Raw genomic sequence first — 20,550 nt, forward strand, 5'->3', positions numbered from 1 at the left:
TATCTCTACCACAACTTTATTTTTCTTTCTAAGGTTATGATTCATCCAGACCCAGAGAAAAGACCATCAGCAATGGCACTAGTAAAGCATTCAGTATTGTTGTCTGCATCTAGAAAGAGTGCAGAACAGTTACGAATAGAATTGAATGCAGAGAAGTTCAAAAACTCACTTTTACAGAAGTAAGTAAGGGGTTTTGTTTTGTTTTTATTTTCTCATTCTCAAGTTATAAGAGATCATTTAGACTTTTCTGTCAACAAAGATCTAAGTAGTTAGATTGTTACAATGAAAATTTGAGGACTTCTGCTTTAAATTAATATTTGAACTGTTAAATTTGTGTTGTTACTCCACTTTGAAGTTACAAAGATTAAGAATATTAAGACTGGTATGTGTTCACAAGTGAGGATAGTCCCCAATCCCTAAATCATAAGTTCTCCCCTCTTACTCTCACCAAAATGTTTTCCTTATGACATTTTGTTTTACTTATTTTATGAAAGGATGAAATTAGTGTCAATTAAGTTGGTAAATGATTCTTGACGTGAATGCTGACAGTTTCAGAAAGCTGGTTTGCAAAGAAGTGTATCTAAAGAGCACAGTGTTGGCAAGTATTTAGTAACCACAGATCACATTCCTAATTTTTTTTGTTTGGTACTAGGTATCTTTTTTTTTTTTTTTTGATGGGGCTGGTGCTTGCAAAGCAGGCTTTCTACTGCTTGGGCTGGCCATGAACCTTTATCCTCCTGATCTCAGCATCCAAAGTAGTGAGAATTACAGACTGGTACTGGGATTTTGAGTTCAATGCTCTATCACTTGAGCCCACACCTCCAGCCTTTTTTACTTTATTTTTCAGATAGGATCTCACTTTTGCCTGGGTCAGCCTCTGACCAAGATTCTCCTACCTCTGCCTCCTGAGTAGCTGGGAATATGAACGTGCGCACTCACACCCAGCTTGTTTATTTTTGAAACAGGATCTCACTAACTCTTCTGGCAGTTTCTAATTCTTTTAATTTATTGCTGTCATTCTGATTTCTAAACCTAATGAAAGTGAGTTGGGAAGGTTTCATATTAAAATTAAGATTTTTTGATGTTTAAATTTATATAAATTTTATACTGAATATAAAAGGTTTATATATATCACTAGTTTGATACCCATCATAGTTTTTAATCAATAGCAAGTAAAGTTTTCCTTTCAACTCTTACTAGGTAAAGATAGATTCACAGTATGTAGAGTCTTACTTGAATTTTGTTTCTTTTTTCTTGGTGGGACTAGGGTTTGAATTCAGAACTTAGGACTTTCAAAACAGGTACTCTACCACTTGAGCCACATCTCCAGTCCATTTTGTTCTTGTTATTTTGGAGATGCTGGCCGAACCTTGATCCTCCTGATCTCACCCTCTAAAGTAGTTAAGATTACAGGTGTAAGCCACTAGTGCGTGATTGAAATTATTTAAGACTCAGTCATTACTAACATCTTTATTACTTGTGTCCTTGTATTAAAGTATATGTGATACTTTAATTCTAAAAGTACAAAAATGAAAGTCCATTTCATAAATTTGACTATAAACTAAAGTTTTATGTATTTTATTTTTCCTTTCCTCCATTGTATCTTAGAGTAATGATAGTATTTGAATATTTCCCAACTGGTAATATAGCTTGTGGTTGGCCTCTTAGAATCTCTTTCTAGGATTAATACAATAGGTCAATTCGTTTCCTGTTTTATGTTCTTAGAGAGCTCAAGAAAGCCCAGATGGCAAAAGCTGCAGCTGAGGAAAGAGCACTCTACACTGACCGAATGGCCACTAGGTCTACCACCCAGAGTAATAGAACCTCTCGACTTATCGGAAAGAAAATGAACCGCTCTGTCAGCCTTACTATATACTGAACTACTCATTTCCTGCCTTCCCCAAAAAACTGTGACGAGGAAAATAGGTTGAAATCACTGCTAGAATCCACTTTGCAATTACTTTCTTGATTGGTATCAGTAGTTTTACTGAAATACCTTTTAGGACTTTTATTTGTGAATTACAGTTAAAAGCTGTATTTCAACCATTGCTCTATCAGGCTTTCATCTAATCTTACCAGACTGTTTTCTATAGTTTGTCAGTCACTGTTGGATGTTAACACCAGCTTTTGCAGGGTTAACTGCTGTGGTGGTGTGCTGCTTATAGTTTGCTGTTGCATTGCAATAAAAGGTATCTTTCCCTGTAGTGACCTGTAGAAAGGACTCAAGGGCTTTATTGCAAACATATTTTCCCTTCAGAAAGGGAAATGCTAAGAGACTTAGTACGACTCAGCCTCCAGTGTACCTGTGTCAATCTTTTATTTCTCTTCTCTCTCTCTTTTTTTTTTTTTTTAAATTGTGAGTTATACTTGTATATCCAACTGGGAGCACTTTGTAGGCATTGCATGAACCATGGAATGATAATTCTGTGGAAGTATTGCCTTGTGAATTTGCTGCTATTTTAGTTTGTCTTTGCTGTAAAATTGTAGCATTAAACAATCATTGTTGTTAATAGGCTTTCTTTTGAAACAATTATGTGAAACATATAGCTGTTCTTGATAAAAGCAGCTATTTGTCTTTTTTTTTCTCTTTTAACTTTGAAGCTAGTGCATTGAAAAAAAATGCACCTCCTCTCCCTTTGAATGCTGTATTAATGTAGTGTAATTATTACTGGTTTTGTAATTTTTTTTTTCTGATAATGTCCTTCCCTGACACTTTTTTAAAATGTCTCTTTCCTCCACTCAAGTTTTTGTACTTGATTGTATGGCTAGTCTGTTTTTAAATGTTTGACTTGGTTTCTCTTCCACATGTATGTATATAAACTGATCTTGGTAATACTGTACATAGCTGTTTGAAATGCCAGAATGACTTCTGACTAATTCCAAGTTTTTCACAAAATACATTTTATCTGTGATTAGCCATTTGACTCTTAATACTGGCTAGTAGATGTTGCCAGAAAAAGAAAAAAGTGGTCTCTTTGTTTTCTCATTCGTTTTGTTCTAAAACATGTTTGCACTTGTCTGTCTGACTTGTGTTTCATTAACATTAATTGGCATATTAAAAGTCACTCTGAGCTTATCTTAATTATCTAAATTTTTGTTGTCCCAGTTTTCTTCTATTTTGTCTCCATTACCAACTATTACATTATAAAGTATGAAATACTAAACAGTCTGCATATTTTTGATGGAATATGGAACTCACAGGCTATGTAATGATAGGCTTTAGTCCACATTAGCTATATTTTGGGATTCATGAAAATTTATCCATCACTGTGAATGTTTTATATCACTACAAATATTTATTTACTCGGGCACCGGCTCACGCCTGTAATCCTAGCTACTCAGGAGGCAGAGATCAGGAGGACTGAGGTTCAAAGCCAGCCTAGGCAAATAGTTCGAGAGACCCTATCTTGAAAAAAACTATCATAAAAAAGGCCTGGCAGAGTGGCTCAAGATGTAGGACCTGAGTTCAAACCCCAGTACGGAAAAAAAATTTTTTTTTATCTAATTGTGTATTTATGCATCTGACTTGCTAGGAATATAATTTAATATACTGTAGCTTATTAAGTGAATAAAATACTGAACGGGTTCTGGGGCTTGAACTCAGGGTTTCATGCTTTCTAGGCTGATGCTCTACCACTTGAGCCACACCACCAGTCCTCCTTTTGCATTTAGTTTTTTTCATAGTCTTATTTTCACCTGGGACTGACCTTGAACTGGGATCCTTCTCCTTACACCTCTTACATTGCTGGGATTAGACACTAGTTCTGTTATACTTAGCTTATAGATTGAGATGGGGTCTTAGTATTGTGTAGATGTCCTTGAAGTGCTGTCCTCCAGATCTCTTCCTCTGGAGTAGCTAGCACTACAGGTGTGTGCTCCATCATGCCAGGCTGATACATAACTTTTTTTCCAGTACTGGAGTTTGAACTAAGGGCTCATGCTTGGTAGGCAGGCGCTGTACCACTGAGCCACTCTGCCAGTCCCCAGTGAAGACTTGAGCAGATAAAAAATAGATGTTGCAAGATCATTGTGATTATCAATCTGTCAGGCTCTTAATTTGGATGTTTCTTTTGCTATAGACATTCCTAACAAGCCAGATTTATCTAGAGGCTTATGGCATATTTTGTTTTGAGAGTGTCTTGCTATGCAGCCTAGGCTGTCCTAGAACTTGCTGGGGTGCACCTCCATGCCTTGCCCTATGGCATCTTTAAAAGCAAAACTTAAGAGCTGTGAGAGATTGACAGGTAAATTATATACAAAAGCTGGTGAGTATTGGTAAAAGAAAACCTGAGTAACCACATGCACTTGAGCAGGTAATTCTTAACATTTCAATAGCCAGTAAAGAAAAAGGTATGAAAAGAATAAGTGTTTTGATCACTCCCACATCAATAAGTACATTTTTCTAGTGCACTAGCTTCAAAGAAAAATTCAGATGTTTCTCATCAAGACGTGTGGTAAACTTTTCACATACTGTTTAAGAATATTAGATTAGGAAGAAGAAAGTCTGGTATTGGCGTTCAAAGAGAATTCCTAAACCAAATAAAAGCTTGTAAGAGTTGGGCTCGTATTCAACATAAGGTATTCTTGTTGAGTGCCTTCTGTGCTCACTGGTTGACTAAAGACCAGAGTTTTCTCACTATGGACTCAGGATAAGAGAGGCGACTCATGTAAATATATAATGACAATAAAATGGTGGTAAGTGCTATGTTGGACGCCTTAGGCAAGGTAGTGATAGCTCCAAAAACTACATGTCATGGAGGGTATCCACAATAGATTGGAGAGTGGATCCCAGTTTATGTTCAGACTGGCCATCATAGTAATGAAAGAGGATGGCTGTTTCTTTAGACAGGAGCGTTTTGAATAGTTTTAATTAGAGTGAAAGCTTTAGTATGGGCATCAAGTGCTAAAGAGTCATGAAAGCTTCAGAAAAACCGCAGAGGTCTGTTCCTGTTTGAGACAGGTATTTGCCATTGATAAGTTTTTTTTTTTTTTTCCCAAAAACTGACTTTAGTAATGGAAAATGAAGAGCAGTTAGATAGGAGGAATCATATTGCAGTTGACTGCAAATTATAACTGTTGCCTTAACTTTGTCTTGAAGAACTAGCTCTCAAGCTTTGATTTTTCACTCTACTTTGTTTTAAGCAACAGCATCTTGACATAGTTTTTCTTCCTCACAACATCTCCCTGACTTTTAGTCAATAGATCAAATAAGTTGCTGCATCCTTAAGGCATTTTTTTAGTGGTACTGGGGTTTGAATTCAGGGCCTCATGCTTGTTAGGCAGATTATCAGTTGAGCCATTCTGCTAGCCCCTTAAGGCATTTTTGTGAATTTTTTGTGAGCTTCTTGAAGGCCAAAGAAAGCCCATAAATGAGGAGGATGGATCAAAAAATTTTTGAAGCTGGGAACCAGTGGCTTGTGCTTACAATCCCAGTTAATCAGGAAGCAGAGCTCAGGAATACTGCAGTTTGAGGTCAGCCTGGGCAAAGAAAAGTAAGACGCTATCACAAAAATACCCAGCAACAAAAGGGCTAGATGTAGGGCTCTAGGGATTTGGAGGAAACTGCCTCATTCAGTACTTTTAAGCTGATTGACATTGCAGTGAGAGGACCTAGAAGTTACTTTGCAAACCTGGTTGTATTGCTAGACGCTCAGCAGAGTAGGCTTTTATAACAAATAAGACATCATTGAAACTCCCAATATTTAGCTTTGAAAAACTTGGAGAGGCACTCAATCTGAAGATCACTGAACTTTTTTCTTTGTAGCAGTTGTCTCTAATTTTCAATGCGGTTCAAAGGTCTCTGGAGTAAGGAAAAAACCTATGTATACTCCAGAAAGATTTAACAGAAAAAGCTGTTCTGTCCAAGCTTCACTAAAAACTAAGAGTAAGAAACCTCAGCCAGCTCAGCCCTTGAAAACAATACCCCAAAGGAACATTTATATCATAATTCACATTGTTTAGTTTTATGGGGTTAATAAGTATTTAGAAGAGCATATGTTGGTTTTGAGTTCTAACATTCTGATAGTATGGAATTCCAGTTTATGCCTACTAATGCAGGTTTAGTATACAACTATTTAAGATGACCATTCAGGAGCGGACTCATCTTTGAGTGAGAATTTAAACCTAAGCTTAATAAGAGTAGATCCAGAACACTCAGATCTCATTGCAAAGAATCAAGCTTTTTCCTGACACATGAATATCGAGGACAAATACTAAAGGACAGAATGCATTCAGCAGAGGAGAGAGAAAAAAGAACAACCTAAGAATTAGAAAAATTGGGAGGCATCTCACGTCATGGACAACCAAGAAGAACATTTGAAGAAGATACTAACAGTATTACAGAGAAAGTATCTCCTAGAGTTTATTAGGAGATCTTTGAGGAGCAGTGCCAGTAGAGGAGAAGAAAAACCAGCTTGCAGCAAGCTTGGGTGTAAACAGAAGACGAGAAAGTAAGAGATAGCAAGTATAAATAAACCACTTTTTTTTTTGGCAGTATGGGGCTTGAACTTGGGACTTCATGCCTGTGATGTAGGCACTCTACCACTTGAGCTACACCTCCAGTCCTAAATAAATAATTTTTAAGAAACATGACTAAAGGAGAGGAAGGAAGAGAGAGCCATAAGCTAGAAGGGAATCTGCTCTGTACTATGTGCTGTTTTACGAACGACATTTAATCCTAAATGTCCATGAGAAAAAGAATTTTCCAGATTACGTAGTACAGAGTCAGGATTTAGACTCAAAATGTTGGGCTGAAGCATTTAGCCTAATTCAGAGCAAGTCCTCTGAGCCTGGGGCAGAAAAGAAAGGAGTGTGGATGAGACAAGTTTTGAAGTGTTCTGGGGAATGCAGGAAGTGGGGGAGGGGTTTCCGGAGTGAAGGCCCCTTCTCTGAAGTTGGAATTGAGTCCCAAGAACTGAAAGCATCTGTCTAAAGGGGCCTGAGGACAGAGGCCATTGCCCTCTTTCCTTCTGGATGAAGTGGCTAAAAGCTTTCAGACTGTACTACAAACCTATTCAAAGCAGTGTTTAAAGGAGTTTTTATGACCTAGAGAAAAGAAAAAACCAACAAGCAAAATTAAATGCATTTTTTTATGTTATTACCACCTACTATATGGTATGTAAGGCTAACCATATTATTTGAATGCTGGCATTATGGAAGATTTTTCCATTTCATGAATCTACATATAATTCTTTTTTCCCTAAGCTATTTTGGGATGGGTTTCATTTGCATAAAGTTAAAAGAGCTTGACTAATGCAACATAGTTCTCTAAACTGGCCATGAATTAAATCTTCTAGATACTGAATTAGAAACGTATGCCAAAGATCTGAGTTTCCTGGATTAATCCCCCCATCTCTCCCGACTCCCCCTGACACACACACACTGGAGTTTGAACTCAAAGTCCTAGTCCCAGGGTTAATCCTCTTGCTGAGGTTCCAGCTTTGGAGTCAAGAGGGCATGTGACCCAGCCATCCCAGCAGCACCTCCTTTCTGGCCTGAATCATTTCCTCGTCTGTATGTGCTTATAGCATCAGCTTTCTAATGGCCAGTTTGTGCAAGCGCCCAGCACAGAAGGTCCAGGCAAAGTGTACTAATACACTTGTTTGTTTGTTTTCAGAATCGGGGACTGAACCCAGGGTCTTGCACCTTCTTAGGCAAGTGCTCTACCACTTGAGTCACAGCCACACAGCTCCCCCCACACACACACTCATACCTTGAATACCTCACTCTGGCTGTCAGGTATGCTTGAGCCATACCTCCAGCCCTTTGTTTTGTTTTGAGACAGGGTCTCACTACTTTTTTGCCCAGGCTGGCCTCAAATTTGCAATCCTCCTGCTTCAGTCTTCCGGTAGCTAGGATTATAGTCATTCACTATCGTGCCCAGTTATAATGAGAGATCGTGATGGTTGTTGAACAGGATTAGATACCACACATTTTCATTAAGAGCTAAAGAGACTTATACAGTTTGGTGATTTAGACAAATGTGCAGTTGGCTTTCCTGTCAGCCACACACTATTGCTATGAGTATCTAAGAAACTATTCTTCAAGAAAGAAATTTGAGATGAAAGGCAGTGAGTCTTAGATTTCTGTTTGATGCAAATTTGGGGAAGGTGGTATTTGAAGCCCATTATTCTGAGGGATGAATGACAACTGAAACACTGAAAATGAGGCATAACCACATGCTCCCCTATTAGAGTCTTGGCTCTGCATTGAACGAATCAAAGTATAGAGTGGAATTATGTGCATTTGTTGTCGATTGCATTCGTTGGTTTGCTTCTTCAATCTGTGTTCATTTTGAGGATTCACTCCATACTAGCACTGAGATTTCACACAAGGTTAAGTCCTCCACTATTTCCGTTGCACACAATTCAGTGGAGGGATTAGACAGAAATAACTGAATTTACTAAAAGAAGTACTCTTTTTTTTTTTTGGTGATGGGTATTTTTGAGATAGGGTCTTTCGAACTATTTGCCCTGGGCTGGCTTTGAAGCAAGGTCCTCCTGATCTCTGCCTCCTGAGTAGCTAGGATTACAGGCAATGAGCCACCCACACCCGGCAGACAACTACTTTTTTATAGCCAACATAAGTCACTTTGGAGACCAAATGATGCATACTTAGTCTATTGGGGAGAGAGGTGTTGGTGTTCCCAGGGGAGGTGGCACTCCCTCTCAGTTGTGAAAGATGTGTAAGAGCTTGCCAAGTGGGTGGGTAGAAGGGCTTCCTCGTAGGAAGCATAACAAGGCACGGAGTGGAACTCCTTGGGTGTTAGTGGTGAGAGCACAGCATGTGTGTTTAAGAGGGGAAGCAAGCTGGTTTTGCATAATGATCGCTAAGAAGCCAGCTTTACTCTGCAAGGCTCATGTTTTCTATTTCTGGGTTTCAATTCTGCAATAAACAAACTGAAATAGGAGCTTCAATTTATTCTTGTTCAGACAGAGTAGAAGATACTAATGAATAACTAAATGAAAGAAGTGTATGTAAGAAACCCTCGGTTGTGTCAATCAGGAATGAGTCACAGCAACCCTGGGAGGAGGAGAGAAGACTGTCCACTGCCATTGTGACTTTGGCCTCTTCTGAGCCCCAATTCTGGAAAGGCCTGGAGCAAGCAGCTGCTTCTGCTGCATCACTGGCCTTGCTGTCTTCTTTAGCAGACAAGTTTTAGGCCCTGTGCCTTTTGTCCCCTGTACCATCCTCCTTTCCCCAGGGTTCCTAGTGCTACCTCCTCTGTGCCTGAAACCTGGGAATTGTCACCCCTATGCCTCTCCCTGTCTTCTGGTCCCTGAATGCTGACAGACCCCAGCAGGGACAGGCCTGGGGGTTGGAGGTGGAGGGCAGGGTTGTGTTAGGAACCAATACCTCCCCTTTGGCAGGTATCTGCTTGTCTTTCTTTCTCACTCAGTGACCAGAGAAGACCAGGGAGAGTCTAGTTCCCCACCTGGAGCAGTACACATGTCTGCTATTGGACCCCCAAAGCGTTGCTGCTGTAAGCTTGGCTGGAGGGCTTGCTGAGCAGGCTGGATTTGGGGTTTAATGTAAAAGCTGAAACTTTTTTAGAGGTGAGGTCCTAATGAGAGCAGCCAGAAGGTACATAAGAGCTAAAATCTTAGGGAGCAACAGAAAATCCAATTTAATTTTACCCAAAGCAGAAGGTTTAGATCCTGGCTGGGACCGGGAATGAATTAGAAAAGGCCGGGAGAATCGCCACATACCATCCGCTGCTTCACTGGTTGTTTTGTGTTGTGCAGTTAGGGTGTCACAGTGGCTCACTCATGATCTCTGCCTTCTGAGTAGACAGGATTACAGGCGTGAGCCATTGGTGCCAGGCTCAATAGTATCTATTTATCTATCTATCCATCCATTTATCTATCTACGGGAGATTGAACTCAAGTCTTTGCGCCTCCTAAGCAAGCATTCTGTCATTTGATCTGGGCCCCCAGTCCTGATTCTAATATTCTTACTTTTCCTTCTATGCTAGAAATTGTCTTTGTTCTGCAGGGTGGCTGCCCAATGGCCAGCTCTATACTGTAAGACCCTGTCCTCATAGCATAGCTCTTTGCTCCAGTGGCAAACACTTGAATCAAATAGAGAGGGCTCATCAGATCTCATCACAGCCCAAATGCAATTATTATGGGGTCTGCCCCTGAGCCAAGCTATGCCAGAGTAGAGAAAGAAGACACCAGTCCCTCTCTGCTGGTGGTGGGGGAATATGAGGCCAGGGAGCTGTTGGGATTCAGCCATACAAAAGAGGCCAGGCTGCAGTGGAGAAAGCTGAAGCAGCGTGCAGAGACCCAAGAACCAGAAACTCAGCATCTCCCTCGCATTCCTCTAGTTTAGCAGCTACTTGAAACACTCAGTTCTCCTTCCAGTAAGCCCTGCCCCCTGCTTTTCTTTCTTAAAGTCCTCAGTTTGTTTTTCCATTTCTTGCACCATGCACCAAGTGTTCTCACTTGCACAAATGACAAACCAAGTGGGTTCTGTTAATGCTACTGGAAGCTTCATTCATTGTGAGACTCAGATTACTCTGCATCCTGTGACTCAGTGGGACCCATGCGGAGCTGGGTCAGTGCAGACAGCCTCCCCCAGCCAGTTTTGGAAGCTCTGTTGTTAGAACAATAAGGAATTTGCAGTCCACTTATGTAAGACCAGGTGTCTGCCTCAGAGAGCCCATGTTCAGGAGGTGGCATGAGACCCAGAAACCTAAGCTCTCTCCTGGAGACGTCCTCAGAGGGAAGACGTCTGTTTGCAGCTATACATGTGAACCAGCCTCTTCTTATCCTAGTACCTACAGTGAAACGGCCCATTTCTAAGCAGGCAGACAGACGCGCTGCACACCCTCACATGTGCTCTGCTGTGTCCTCATGACTCACCTTTCCCACCAGCCCAAAGTGGGCAGCTAGCCAAGCACCGTACTTCCTTCCAAAGTCATCTGTGGGAGGAGAACACAGCTCAGCAACTCAGGACCTTAAAGGGAAAAGAGGATCCTAAATGTTTTTACATTCACCAACTTGTTTCCCTTTGAATGACATTTAGGTCATTTAAGGTGACATTTTAGTTCACCTTAAATTGGTAATAATGAATACCTTTTCTACCCAGGGCAAAGCAGCATCTTTATACACACAAGGCAACATGTTTTAGTGAAGAGAAAGGGAGGGGAACTTAGGTTAGAGAATAGGAAGTTCAATTTTGCTAGCATTTTTCCTCCTTTTTTTTAGTGACCAAACCCAGGGCCTTGTGCATGGTAGGCAGGTGCTCTACCCTGAGCTACATAGCCATCCTAGAGAGTTCATTTTTTTTTTTTGTGGTACTGGGGCTTGAACTCAAGGCCTCATGCTTGCTAGACAGGCGCTCTACCACTTGAGCCACTCCACCAGCCCGAGTTCAATTTTTGGTTTTTTGTTCTATTTATTTATATATTTTTTTGAGGTAGGGTTTTGCCATGTTGCCCAGATTGGGCTTGAACTCATTATCATCCTGCTTCATCCTCCTAAATGCTGGGATTACAGGCATGTACCCCTAGGTTTGGCTTAGAAAGTTCAATTTTGAATATGCGGAGTTTACAGTGCTTGAGGGCTTTGGGATGTCAGTATCCAGTGGACAGTCAGATACATGTGGAGGCCCAGGATTTAGATTTGGGCATCACTGGCATTTGGGGATTGTTGAACTTTGGGTGTGAGTGAGAAAATCTGAGAAGGATTTGTAAAATGACCTAGAACAGAGCCTGGGAATGGTGGCATTTACCCAGTTGATGGGGAGAAAGGAATTAGTGAGAAAGTTGGAGAAAGAACATCCAAGGTATTAGATGAGAGGCAAGTATGGTAGTTATGCCTGTAATCCCAGCAGTCCAAATTGAAAGTCTGAGACCAGCCTAGACTGCACAGTGAGAGCCAGTCTCAAAACAGACAAATGAACAGACAAAAAGGTAGGGACTACAATTCTGGTCCAGTAACTAGCTACACATTTGATCCTAGCTTGTTTGGCTTCTGAGGTCCTTGAATGTCTCATCTGCACCTGCACAGTGAGGTAAAAGTCGCTGTATGGTAGGGGATATTAAGAAGGCCACATGAAACAGTAGGTACTCAATAAATAGTGATCAAACATAATCAACAAGGGGCTTGAAGAACAAGGGGTGCCTGGCATCTTAGTAGCCCTAGAAGAAGAAAATTTCAGGAATAAAAAAGTATGGGTCAGGTATTGACCCATTCTTGCCTGAAATCCCAGCACTAAGGCAGCAAAGGCAGGAGGTTTGAGAGTTCTAAGCCAGCTTGGACTAAAGAAGAAGACTAAGAAGAAAAGGACCTGAAGATCCCTTTCCAACAAGGATATCTGGTGACACTGTAGAGAGAGAACCCAGATGTCAGGGATGGAAAACCCTGGCACCAGTCCACAGGACAGCGGGACTTTCCTCACACTATTCAGTGGTATGTGATGATGAAAAGGAAGGAGGAGGGGACACAGATGCAGTGAGATAGGAAGGGAGAGTGGCAAGAGCAGGGGGCTGTGTTTGGAAAATGGGATTTTGTTGGGGTATAGTACTTGTAGGTGATAACAAATTCAGTGTGTGACCAAAAGGACAGGTGGCCCATGCTGTAAGAAGGGCAAAGGTGAGAGATGAGAGGTCAGAGATTTGAAGATTAGGTGTAGAATGTGAGCCAGGCACTGGTGGCTCATGCCTGTAATCCTAACTACTCAGAGGAGTCAGAGATCAGGAGGGTTAGCAGTTCAAAGTCAACCTGGGGAAATAGTTCATGAGACCTTATCTCGAAAATACCCAACACAAGATAGGGCTGGTGAAGTGATTAAGCAGTAAGAGCAATTGCCTAGCAAGTATGAGGACATGAGTTCAAACCCCAGTGCTACCAAAAAAAAAAAAAAATGTGGATGTAGAATGTGTTATCCACAGGGACACCATGTAATCAGGACCACGGCAGTATTTCTTCTGGGAAGCCTATGTGTGAGTTAGGACTAGAGTCCTCAGGGAAGGTTGGGGAAATGGACAGATGGCAGGGCCAAGGAAGGGAGCCTCCAAGGAGAGCAATGGTCTGAGTGAGACAGGGAGAGGATGCTGGATGTCCTTGCAGCACAGGAGGTGGGCTACAGAAGTGAGCTGGCTTCTCTTTAGAGGTCAGCAATGGAGGCCAGGTCCACATCCAGGTTTTGGTGGAGGTGGAAGGTGGAGTGAGCTCCTTTCTACAAGTGCACAAAGGTTCTGGGTGGTACAGGCTCAGGAAGCTGTTGTAATGGCAGGAAGGTCAGAGGACAGCATCAGCCCTAAGTGCAGGAGAGGCCAGGTGTCTGGACTGGCTTTCATTTGGGGAGCTAGGCTGGGATATCGGGAAGGGAGGGGCTGTAGTGGGACCGACTGACTGTAGACCAAAGGGGACCATGATGAAGGGACCTCTGTGCGGTGCATACTGAGGCCCTAGCCTATGTCTGCAGCCTGGTGTGCACCAGGTCCCCAGCAGGAATTTGGAACCATTGTTTGGAAGTCTGTGCAGGGCCTGTCTCTGGTGAAGGGATGGGTAATCAGACCTGAGTCAGAACAGAAGCAGACAATGATCTCCCACCGCCCCAGCCCTGAGCGACATACCCTTGTCACGAATCCTGTGGCTGGTCCTCCACCATTCACATGCTCTTCTCTCTGTGGAGGGGCCACTTTCTTCATAGGATTAACTTTACTTCCAGCCCCAGCAGTGTGTCCTAATCCAGCTAAGATGCCCCAACCCTCTGGCCCAGTGAGGAAGGGCCTGAGGCAGTTCTGCTCCATTCCTTGTGTTGGTTTTCCCCTGATCACAGGAGTCGCCTTGGGGTGGCCATATGACAGACTCTGTCCCAAACAGACTGAACCCAGTGATCTTCAGAGATGAAACAGTGTAAGGATATGCAATCTGAAAAAGATACAAGCCATTTCTGCTCCCATGGAGTGAGACAGCCTGTATTGGTCAGGGTTCTCCCAAGAAACACAGCCGATAGTATTTATCTATATCTACATATAGATATACACAGTCATGTGTTGTCTAACAATGGGAATTTGTTCTGAGGAACGTATTCATCATTGGACACACACCATAGAATATATTTACACCAAGAAGGCTTTGACATCACCGTGCCATAGGCAGTCCATCGTTGACTTCGGTGTTGTTAAGCATCACGTAAGTGTATAAGAAATTTATTCTGGAAACTGGCTCACATGAGTTCAGAGACCAAGGAATCCTGTGATACGCCGTGTGCAATTTAGGAAAACATGGTGTAATTCAATCCAAATGCAAAGGATGAAGAACCAGAGGAAGCTGATGGATTAAGTGCTGGTATCTAAAGGCCTGAGAAGCAAGAGCTCCAGTGTCCAAAAACTGAAGATAGATGTCCTAGCTCAAGAAAAGAGAAAACTCGTCCTTCCTTTACCTTTGCCTGCCCACATTGATCAGGGCCATTTTCTTTACTTAGTCTATTCATTTAATGCTAATCTTTTCCAGAAACATTCTTTGGACATCCTCAGAAATAATGTTTCACCACCTGTGTGGGCATTTCTTAACCCAGTCAAGCTAACACATAAATAACCATCACACAGCCTCAGTACAAATCCAGCACACAGAGGAGGGAGAGCTGAGAGAGTCCAGAAAACAAAAGCCCCAGAGGGTGCTGGGAAGCTCTGGATCAAATAATTCTTCAACTCCTCACTGCTTCTGGAGTTTTTCCCCTGAGATAATAGATGTACTTTTGGCTGGGGGGATAGCTCAGTGGTAGAGTGCTTACCTAGCATGCATGAGTCTGTGGGTTCCATCCCCAGCTCCACACACACAAAAAAAGAGACATTTTCTCATTGACACCAGTTCAAGTTGTTTCTGTTATCTTGCCTTACTGAGAGCATTCCAACCAAAGGATGAACTTAATCTTAGGCTATAAGTCGTCCCATTAGCTTTTCTATCCCGCATCTGGGGTCAATGTGTGTCACAGGTCAATGTGTGAGGACTCCTTAGTCTGGAGTCCTCACTCCTTTGGATTTCTAAAGCTGGAGCTGGATGTAAACATGAACCAGGAGGGCCTTTCTTCTCTGTTGGGGAATTTTTTATCTCCAGCCCTATCTTGGTGACCCAGAAATGTATTTACATTTTATAGAATCTTTTGTAGGATCACTCCTTCACTTTCTTAGTAATCTTCCTAAGTTGGTTCTCTGCAAATGGGAATGTTTTCCCTTGTTTCTGCCCCTTACTGCATGGTTATTGTTTGCTTGTCTTTCCCCTCTCATTCACTCAGTGAATATTTGTCAAGTGCCCACACTAGGCAGGCACCATTCTGGGGACTGTGGATACATCAGTGAACACAACAGACAACAATTCTACCCCCAGGGGAATATATTCTAATATAATCTTATATTCTAATAGGAAGATACAGACAACAATTCTACCTTTAGTATGGAAATAAATATCAAAAACAAAATAAGCAAGTGAAAAATAGGGACTGGTGGAGTATCTCAAGTGGTAGAGTGCCTGCCTAGCAAGCACGAGACCCTGAGTTAAAACCCCAGTACCATCAAAAAACAAAAAAGGGAGAGAGAAAGGACAGTACTAAAGTGGAGCACCCACAGCTGAGAGACTGAGAGTTTTGTGTGTGTTTGCTTTGGAGAGGAGGGCCTCTCTGACAAAAGTTGCTTTGGCTTTTGTGCAAAGACCTGAGGAAAGAAGACATGGACCATGCAGGATGGAGTGGAAGAGCTGTCCTGACAGACAGAGCAACAAGACCAAGGGCCTGGAGGTGGCCATCACTCTGGTGTGTTTGACGAGCAGTAAGGAAGCCAGCCTAATCCAGAGGGGAGAAGGGGAGCACAGGAGGTTACAGAGGTAATGGGGATGTGTTACTGGGGCCTTTAGGGGATCTGAGCACATCAGTTTTTATATCTGGTATATGGAGAGAGATGAGGGTTTAAGTACAGGACTGCCAAGGCTGATTTCATTTTTTTTCTATTTTTTTATCATTATTATTGTTATGCTGGGGGTACATTGTGACATTTACCAAAATTCTGACAATATATCATAGTTGAATTCACTCCCTCCATCATTCTCCTTTATTCCTCTCCCCCCATTCCTGGAATAGTTTCAACAGCTGACTTCCCTTTTAAAAGAAAGAGAGGAGTCAAGGATGAGCCCATGCTTTTGGCCTGAGAAAATGAAAGACTTGACATGCTGTTGGAAAAACTACTGTGTGGGGGAGGGGGGTAGGGGGGAGTGGAAGAGAGAAAATGGAGAACAAGTGGTCAGTTTGGGACACTGAAATTTGAGATGCTCTTTAGACATCTAAGTGGAGAGGTCAAGTACACTGAAGGATCTTTGAGTGTGGAGTTTAGGACAGAGTTTGGGTTAGGGATTTCTTTAAGAATCATTAGAATAGCAATAGTTTTAAAAACCACATAACTAGAGAGACTCATTAGAGACTTTTTTCTTTTACATTCATGACCCTTTCTCTGAACTGTGGTAGTTTTTTTTTTTTGGTGGCACTGGAGTTTGAACTCAAGGCTTCACACTTGCTGGTCAGGCATTCTTACCACTTGAGTCACTCTGTCAGCCCTTTTTTTTGTGATGGGTTTTTCCCAGATAGGGTCTGGGTTTTTTCCAGATAGGGTCCTGCAAATTATTTGCCTGGGCTAGCTTTGAACCTCTATCCTCCTGATCTCTTCCTCCTGAGAAGCTAGGATTAAAAGCATGAGCCACTGGCGCTCCGGTACCTAACTGTGGCAGTACTTTAACTAATATCCTCAGATACTTTATTTAGAAAAGAATGAACAGGACTGGGGGTGTGGCTCAAGTGGAAGAGCGCAAGGCCCTAAGTTCAAAACCCAATACCAGTAAAAAAAATTTTTTCCCCCCAGGGATGTGATAGCTCACATCCTGTAATCCTTAGCACTCAGAAGCCTGAGGCCAGAGGATGGAAAGTTTGAGGCACTCCTGGGCTACATAGAGAGACTCAGACTCAAAAAAATTTTTAAAAAATTGTCAAAGTATTGCCACTTGCACAATTAAGAGGTGCTCTGCTTCTGGTGCACTGTGCCTCAGGGCTGTTGCACTTTCTGTTCCCCCTGCATGGAGCACTCTTCCCATAGATTATCCAAGATTTGCTCCCTCACTTTCACCCCTCTCTGCTCAGATGCCCTTATATCGTGACTCATCCTCAACCCTGACTCACTGAATCCACCTAGCATGTTCCATCACTCACTGCTCTTTTTTCTTCTCAGTCCTACTTCACCTTGCGTGGTAGGCATTGTGTTTATTTTCTTATTTTTGTCTGCTTCTCTCCATTGCAATGAGAATTTAAAGTCATACATGGCCTGGGGTTGGAGCTCCTTCCACAACAATTTATTGAATAACTTAAGATCACTATATTGCTGTTCAAAATAATTGTATGCTAACTTATTTTGCCATTTTGTTTTCTTTTATTTTTTGTGGTGCTGGGGATCCAACTCTGGTGTTGTGCGTGTATTCTACAACTGAACTACAAATCCAGCCCACTACCATTTGGTTAATATTATGCATTATAATTTTATGTTTTGTTTTGTTTTATTGGCAGCACTGAGGTTTGAACTCAGGGCCTCATACTTGCTAGTCAGGTGCTCTTACTGCTTGAGCTACTCTGCCTATGCATTATAATTTTAAAACATTTTTGCACTTTAGTAGATGGAAGGTACTATGTCAGGGTTAAGTTTAAAATTTCTGATTATTAAGGGCAATGAATATTTGCCCATGCTATAATTTATTTCTCCTGTGAATTACACACTTAACCTTCTTTGTTTAGTTGTTGGTACCTTGACTATATATATAGTTTGTTTGTGACAGGGTCAGGTTGTGTAGGCCATCTGGCCTCAAACTAGATTCTCCTGCCTTCAACTTCCAGGTATGAGGATTACAGGCATGCGCCACCACACCTAGCTTTGTTTTTATGTATTTAAATGTGTTTTTATACATTTGAGTTATTATCTGCTTGTTCTTTGGCGGAGACATTTTCCTCAAGCCTTGTCCAGTTTTTGGTTTTGAACTTTGACTAATTTTGCACGTTCTTTCATTGTCAAAGCTTTGAGAAAATTGACGATTATCCACAATCATGACTGTTTTATCCTATTTGATTCTGTTTGTCTATGATGTCTCTTAAAAATATTTACCATTTTAATCCACTTGGAGTTATGTGATGTCTGTGGAGTTCACATTTTTTTCCTCCAGGTTTTCATTCGCTTATCCGGGCATTCCTCACATAGTTAACCCTTCCTTCCTGCCATGTTTGGGAATATGGCTGGACACGGCTCTCAGCAGGATTTTACAGATCTGTTCAGTCGCATTCCTTGCGGTTGATCTCAGCTTCTATTTTTGGCTCACATCTCAGTTCCCGTCCAGCAGTGCCACAGGAACATGTCGCCCCCTGCCGGCGACCGTGGTGCCCAAGACCTGGGAAGCCGGGCAAGGTCATTGGGGTTGCTCACATCCTAGTCGGTCACTGCGGTTTGATCCTCCCCACCCGGCCCCCCCCTTTTTTTTTTCGATGTTGGGGATCGGACCCAGCGCTAAGGCAAGCACTCCACCCCTGAACTACATTCCCGGCCTCGGATCCCTGCGACAGTGGCCTCCTTTTGTTCGCGTCTCCGGAAACCTCGAAGCTTCCCGGGCCCCACGTCTCCAGTACCCAGCAGGGCCTGGCTTTTAGCGGCCGTGGGGGTAGGGGCTGCCCCTTCCGGCTCTTCCTGCGAGGTCTTTCCTCTTCCCGGACTCCAGGGCACCGCGCCCTGCGGGCTGTGGGCACTGCGCGCACCTCCGCGCCAGGTCCCTGTGTCAGGTCTGCTGCAGCCCACGCAAAAGCCGCTCTTCGGATCGCCCCCACTCCGCAGGTCCCCTTCCGTCCTTGCTCACCACTGTCCGTACCCGCTCCAACCAAGGTCCCCCGGGCAGAGTTGAAACGCACGTTTCAAATGTGAAGAACACTTTTTTTTTTTTAATGTATCACACCGATGTGCGCAGTAGGTGTGATGCGCGCACACCTACTGTGTGTGTGCGACCCTGGGGTGTGATGAGTCGCGTAAGGGGCCAGTCCCAGGCGCCTAGAGCTAGGTTTGGTAACCCAAGTGGAAATCCGGTTTAGAGCTTCCCCGGGGTGAGTGGGGGTGTGGCGGTGGAGGGGGAGGTGGGGAACACGGTCCCGGACACGTCGATGGTAGGCTACGGGCTTGGGGCTGCGCCCCGCGGCTAGCGATCGGGGCTGCAGGCGCTCGGGGCGGGCCGTGCCCAGCAGAGGGCGCTCGCGGGCAGGGCGTTCGGCGGGTCTCCGCGCGGGGACCGTCACCCACAACCCGAAAGACCCAGCCCTCGTGCCGGGGTCTGGCTGGCCGCTCCCTACGCACGCGCTGACAAGCCATGCCTGCAAAACCTGGTGTGGATCGGAGAAGAAAGCAAGTACAGGTGAGCCAAGCAGCAGCTACAGCATTTCCTTGAAAATAAATCAGAATAAAACCAATCCATCCCCAAAAGTCCGGGACTGGCTCCCGGAGGCCTCGCATCCCCGGATCTCACGCTCGGAGCCCCGCGCCCTTCACTGCCTGCGTCTTGGGACGCTGCCCCCTGCCGACTCCTCTCCAGCACTAGGGAGACAGCCTTGTTGCAGAACTAAGGGACCCGCTTACCGTTCCCTGGCTCTGCACAGGCGTTTGCTGCCTCTTTGGAGAACATAGAACACAAGTCTCTGAATTCGTATTTCTATTATTTGATTTCGTATTTTATTCATTACAGTCTTTTTTTTTTTTTGCAGTACGGGGTCTTGAGCTCTGGGCCTACACCTCGAGCCACTACACCAGCCCTTTTTTTGTGACGGGTTATTTTCGAGATAAGGTCTCACGAACTATTTGCCCCGTCTGGCTTCAAACCGTGATCCTCCTGATGTCTGCCTCCTGAGAAACTGGGATTATAGACATGAGCCACCGCCCGGTCATTACAGCCCTATTAACGGACTTGAAAAATAGCATTTACATTGCACACATTGCAAGTACTCAGGCCCATCAGGGTTCTTAATCTGGGGTTTGGTTCAACTAGGATGAATAAAACTCAGGGGATTCCATGACACTTCTGAAATGTTTCAGCTTTTTGGGTTGATGTACGGTTTTCCTGGAGGAAGTCCCATTGCTTTTATGATTAATGATTACCAAAGAGTTCATAACCTTAGTTTGGTTAAGAAATGCTGGTCAAGCTGGGCGCTGGTGGCTCACGCCTGTAATCCTAGCTACTCAGGCGGCAGAGATCAGGAGGATTGAGGTTTGAAGCCAGCTCGGGGCAATAGTTATCAAGACCCTATCTCGGAAAAAAACTCATCACAAAAAAAAAGGACTGGCGGAATGATTCGCTCAGGTGGGAGAGCCCCCCCCCACCCCAAGTGTAAGGTCCTCAGCTCAACCCCACTACCACCAAAAAAAAGAAAAATCAATGATAATGGATTTGTAGAGTTGGAACTCTGCACTAATCCTGAGCCTCTGCCCCAGGCCCTGGAATACGGCTGCTTGCAGGAGATTTTAGTTTTCTTGTAAAGGTCACT

At 43.3% G+C, this 20,550-nt stretch overlaps 1 protein-coding gene across 2 annotated transcripts in view; it reads left to right on the forward strand.

Annotated features, from left to right (window-relative positions):
• Nucleotides 1-18,240, forward strand: part of Wee1 (WEE1 G2 checkpoint kinase) — a 31,531-nt gene extending 13,291 nt beyond the window's left edge. Inside the window, exons 10-11 of one of the 2 annotated variants that reach the window (XM_074041131.1) lie at nucleotides 34-179; nucleotides 15,663-18,240. In XM_074041131.1, the coding sequence (XP_073897232.1) occupies nucleotides 34-179; nucleotides 15,663-15,837 (321 nt within the window). In that variant the 3' untranslated portion in view covers nucleotides 15,838-18,240. Of the gene's footprint in view, nucleotides 1-33; nucleotides 180-1,725; nucleotides 3,077-15,662 lie in introns of those variants that run through there. The other variant, XM_074041135.1, reaches the window with a different exon arrangement.
• The last annotated feature ends 2,310 nt before the right edge of the window (nucleotides 18,241-20,550 follow it).

The sequence above is a fragment of the Castor canadensis genome, chromosome 1 (genome assembly GCF_047511655.1).
Source record: "Castor canadensis chromosome 1, mCasCan1.hap1v2, whole genome shotgun sequence".
NCBI classification, from domain to species: Eukaryota; Metazoa; Chordata; class Mammalia; order Rodentia; family Castoridae; genus Castor; species Castor canadensis.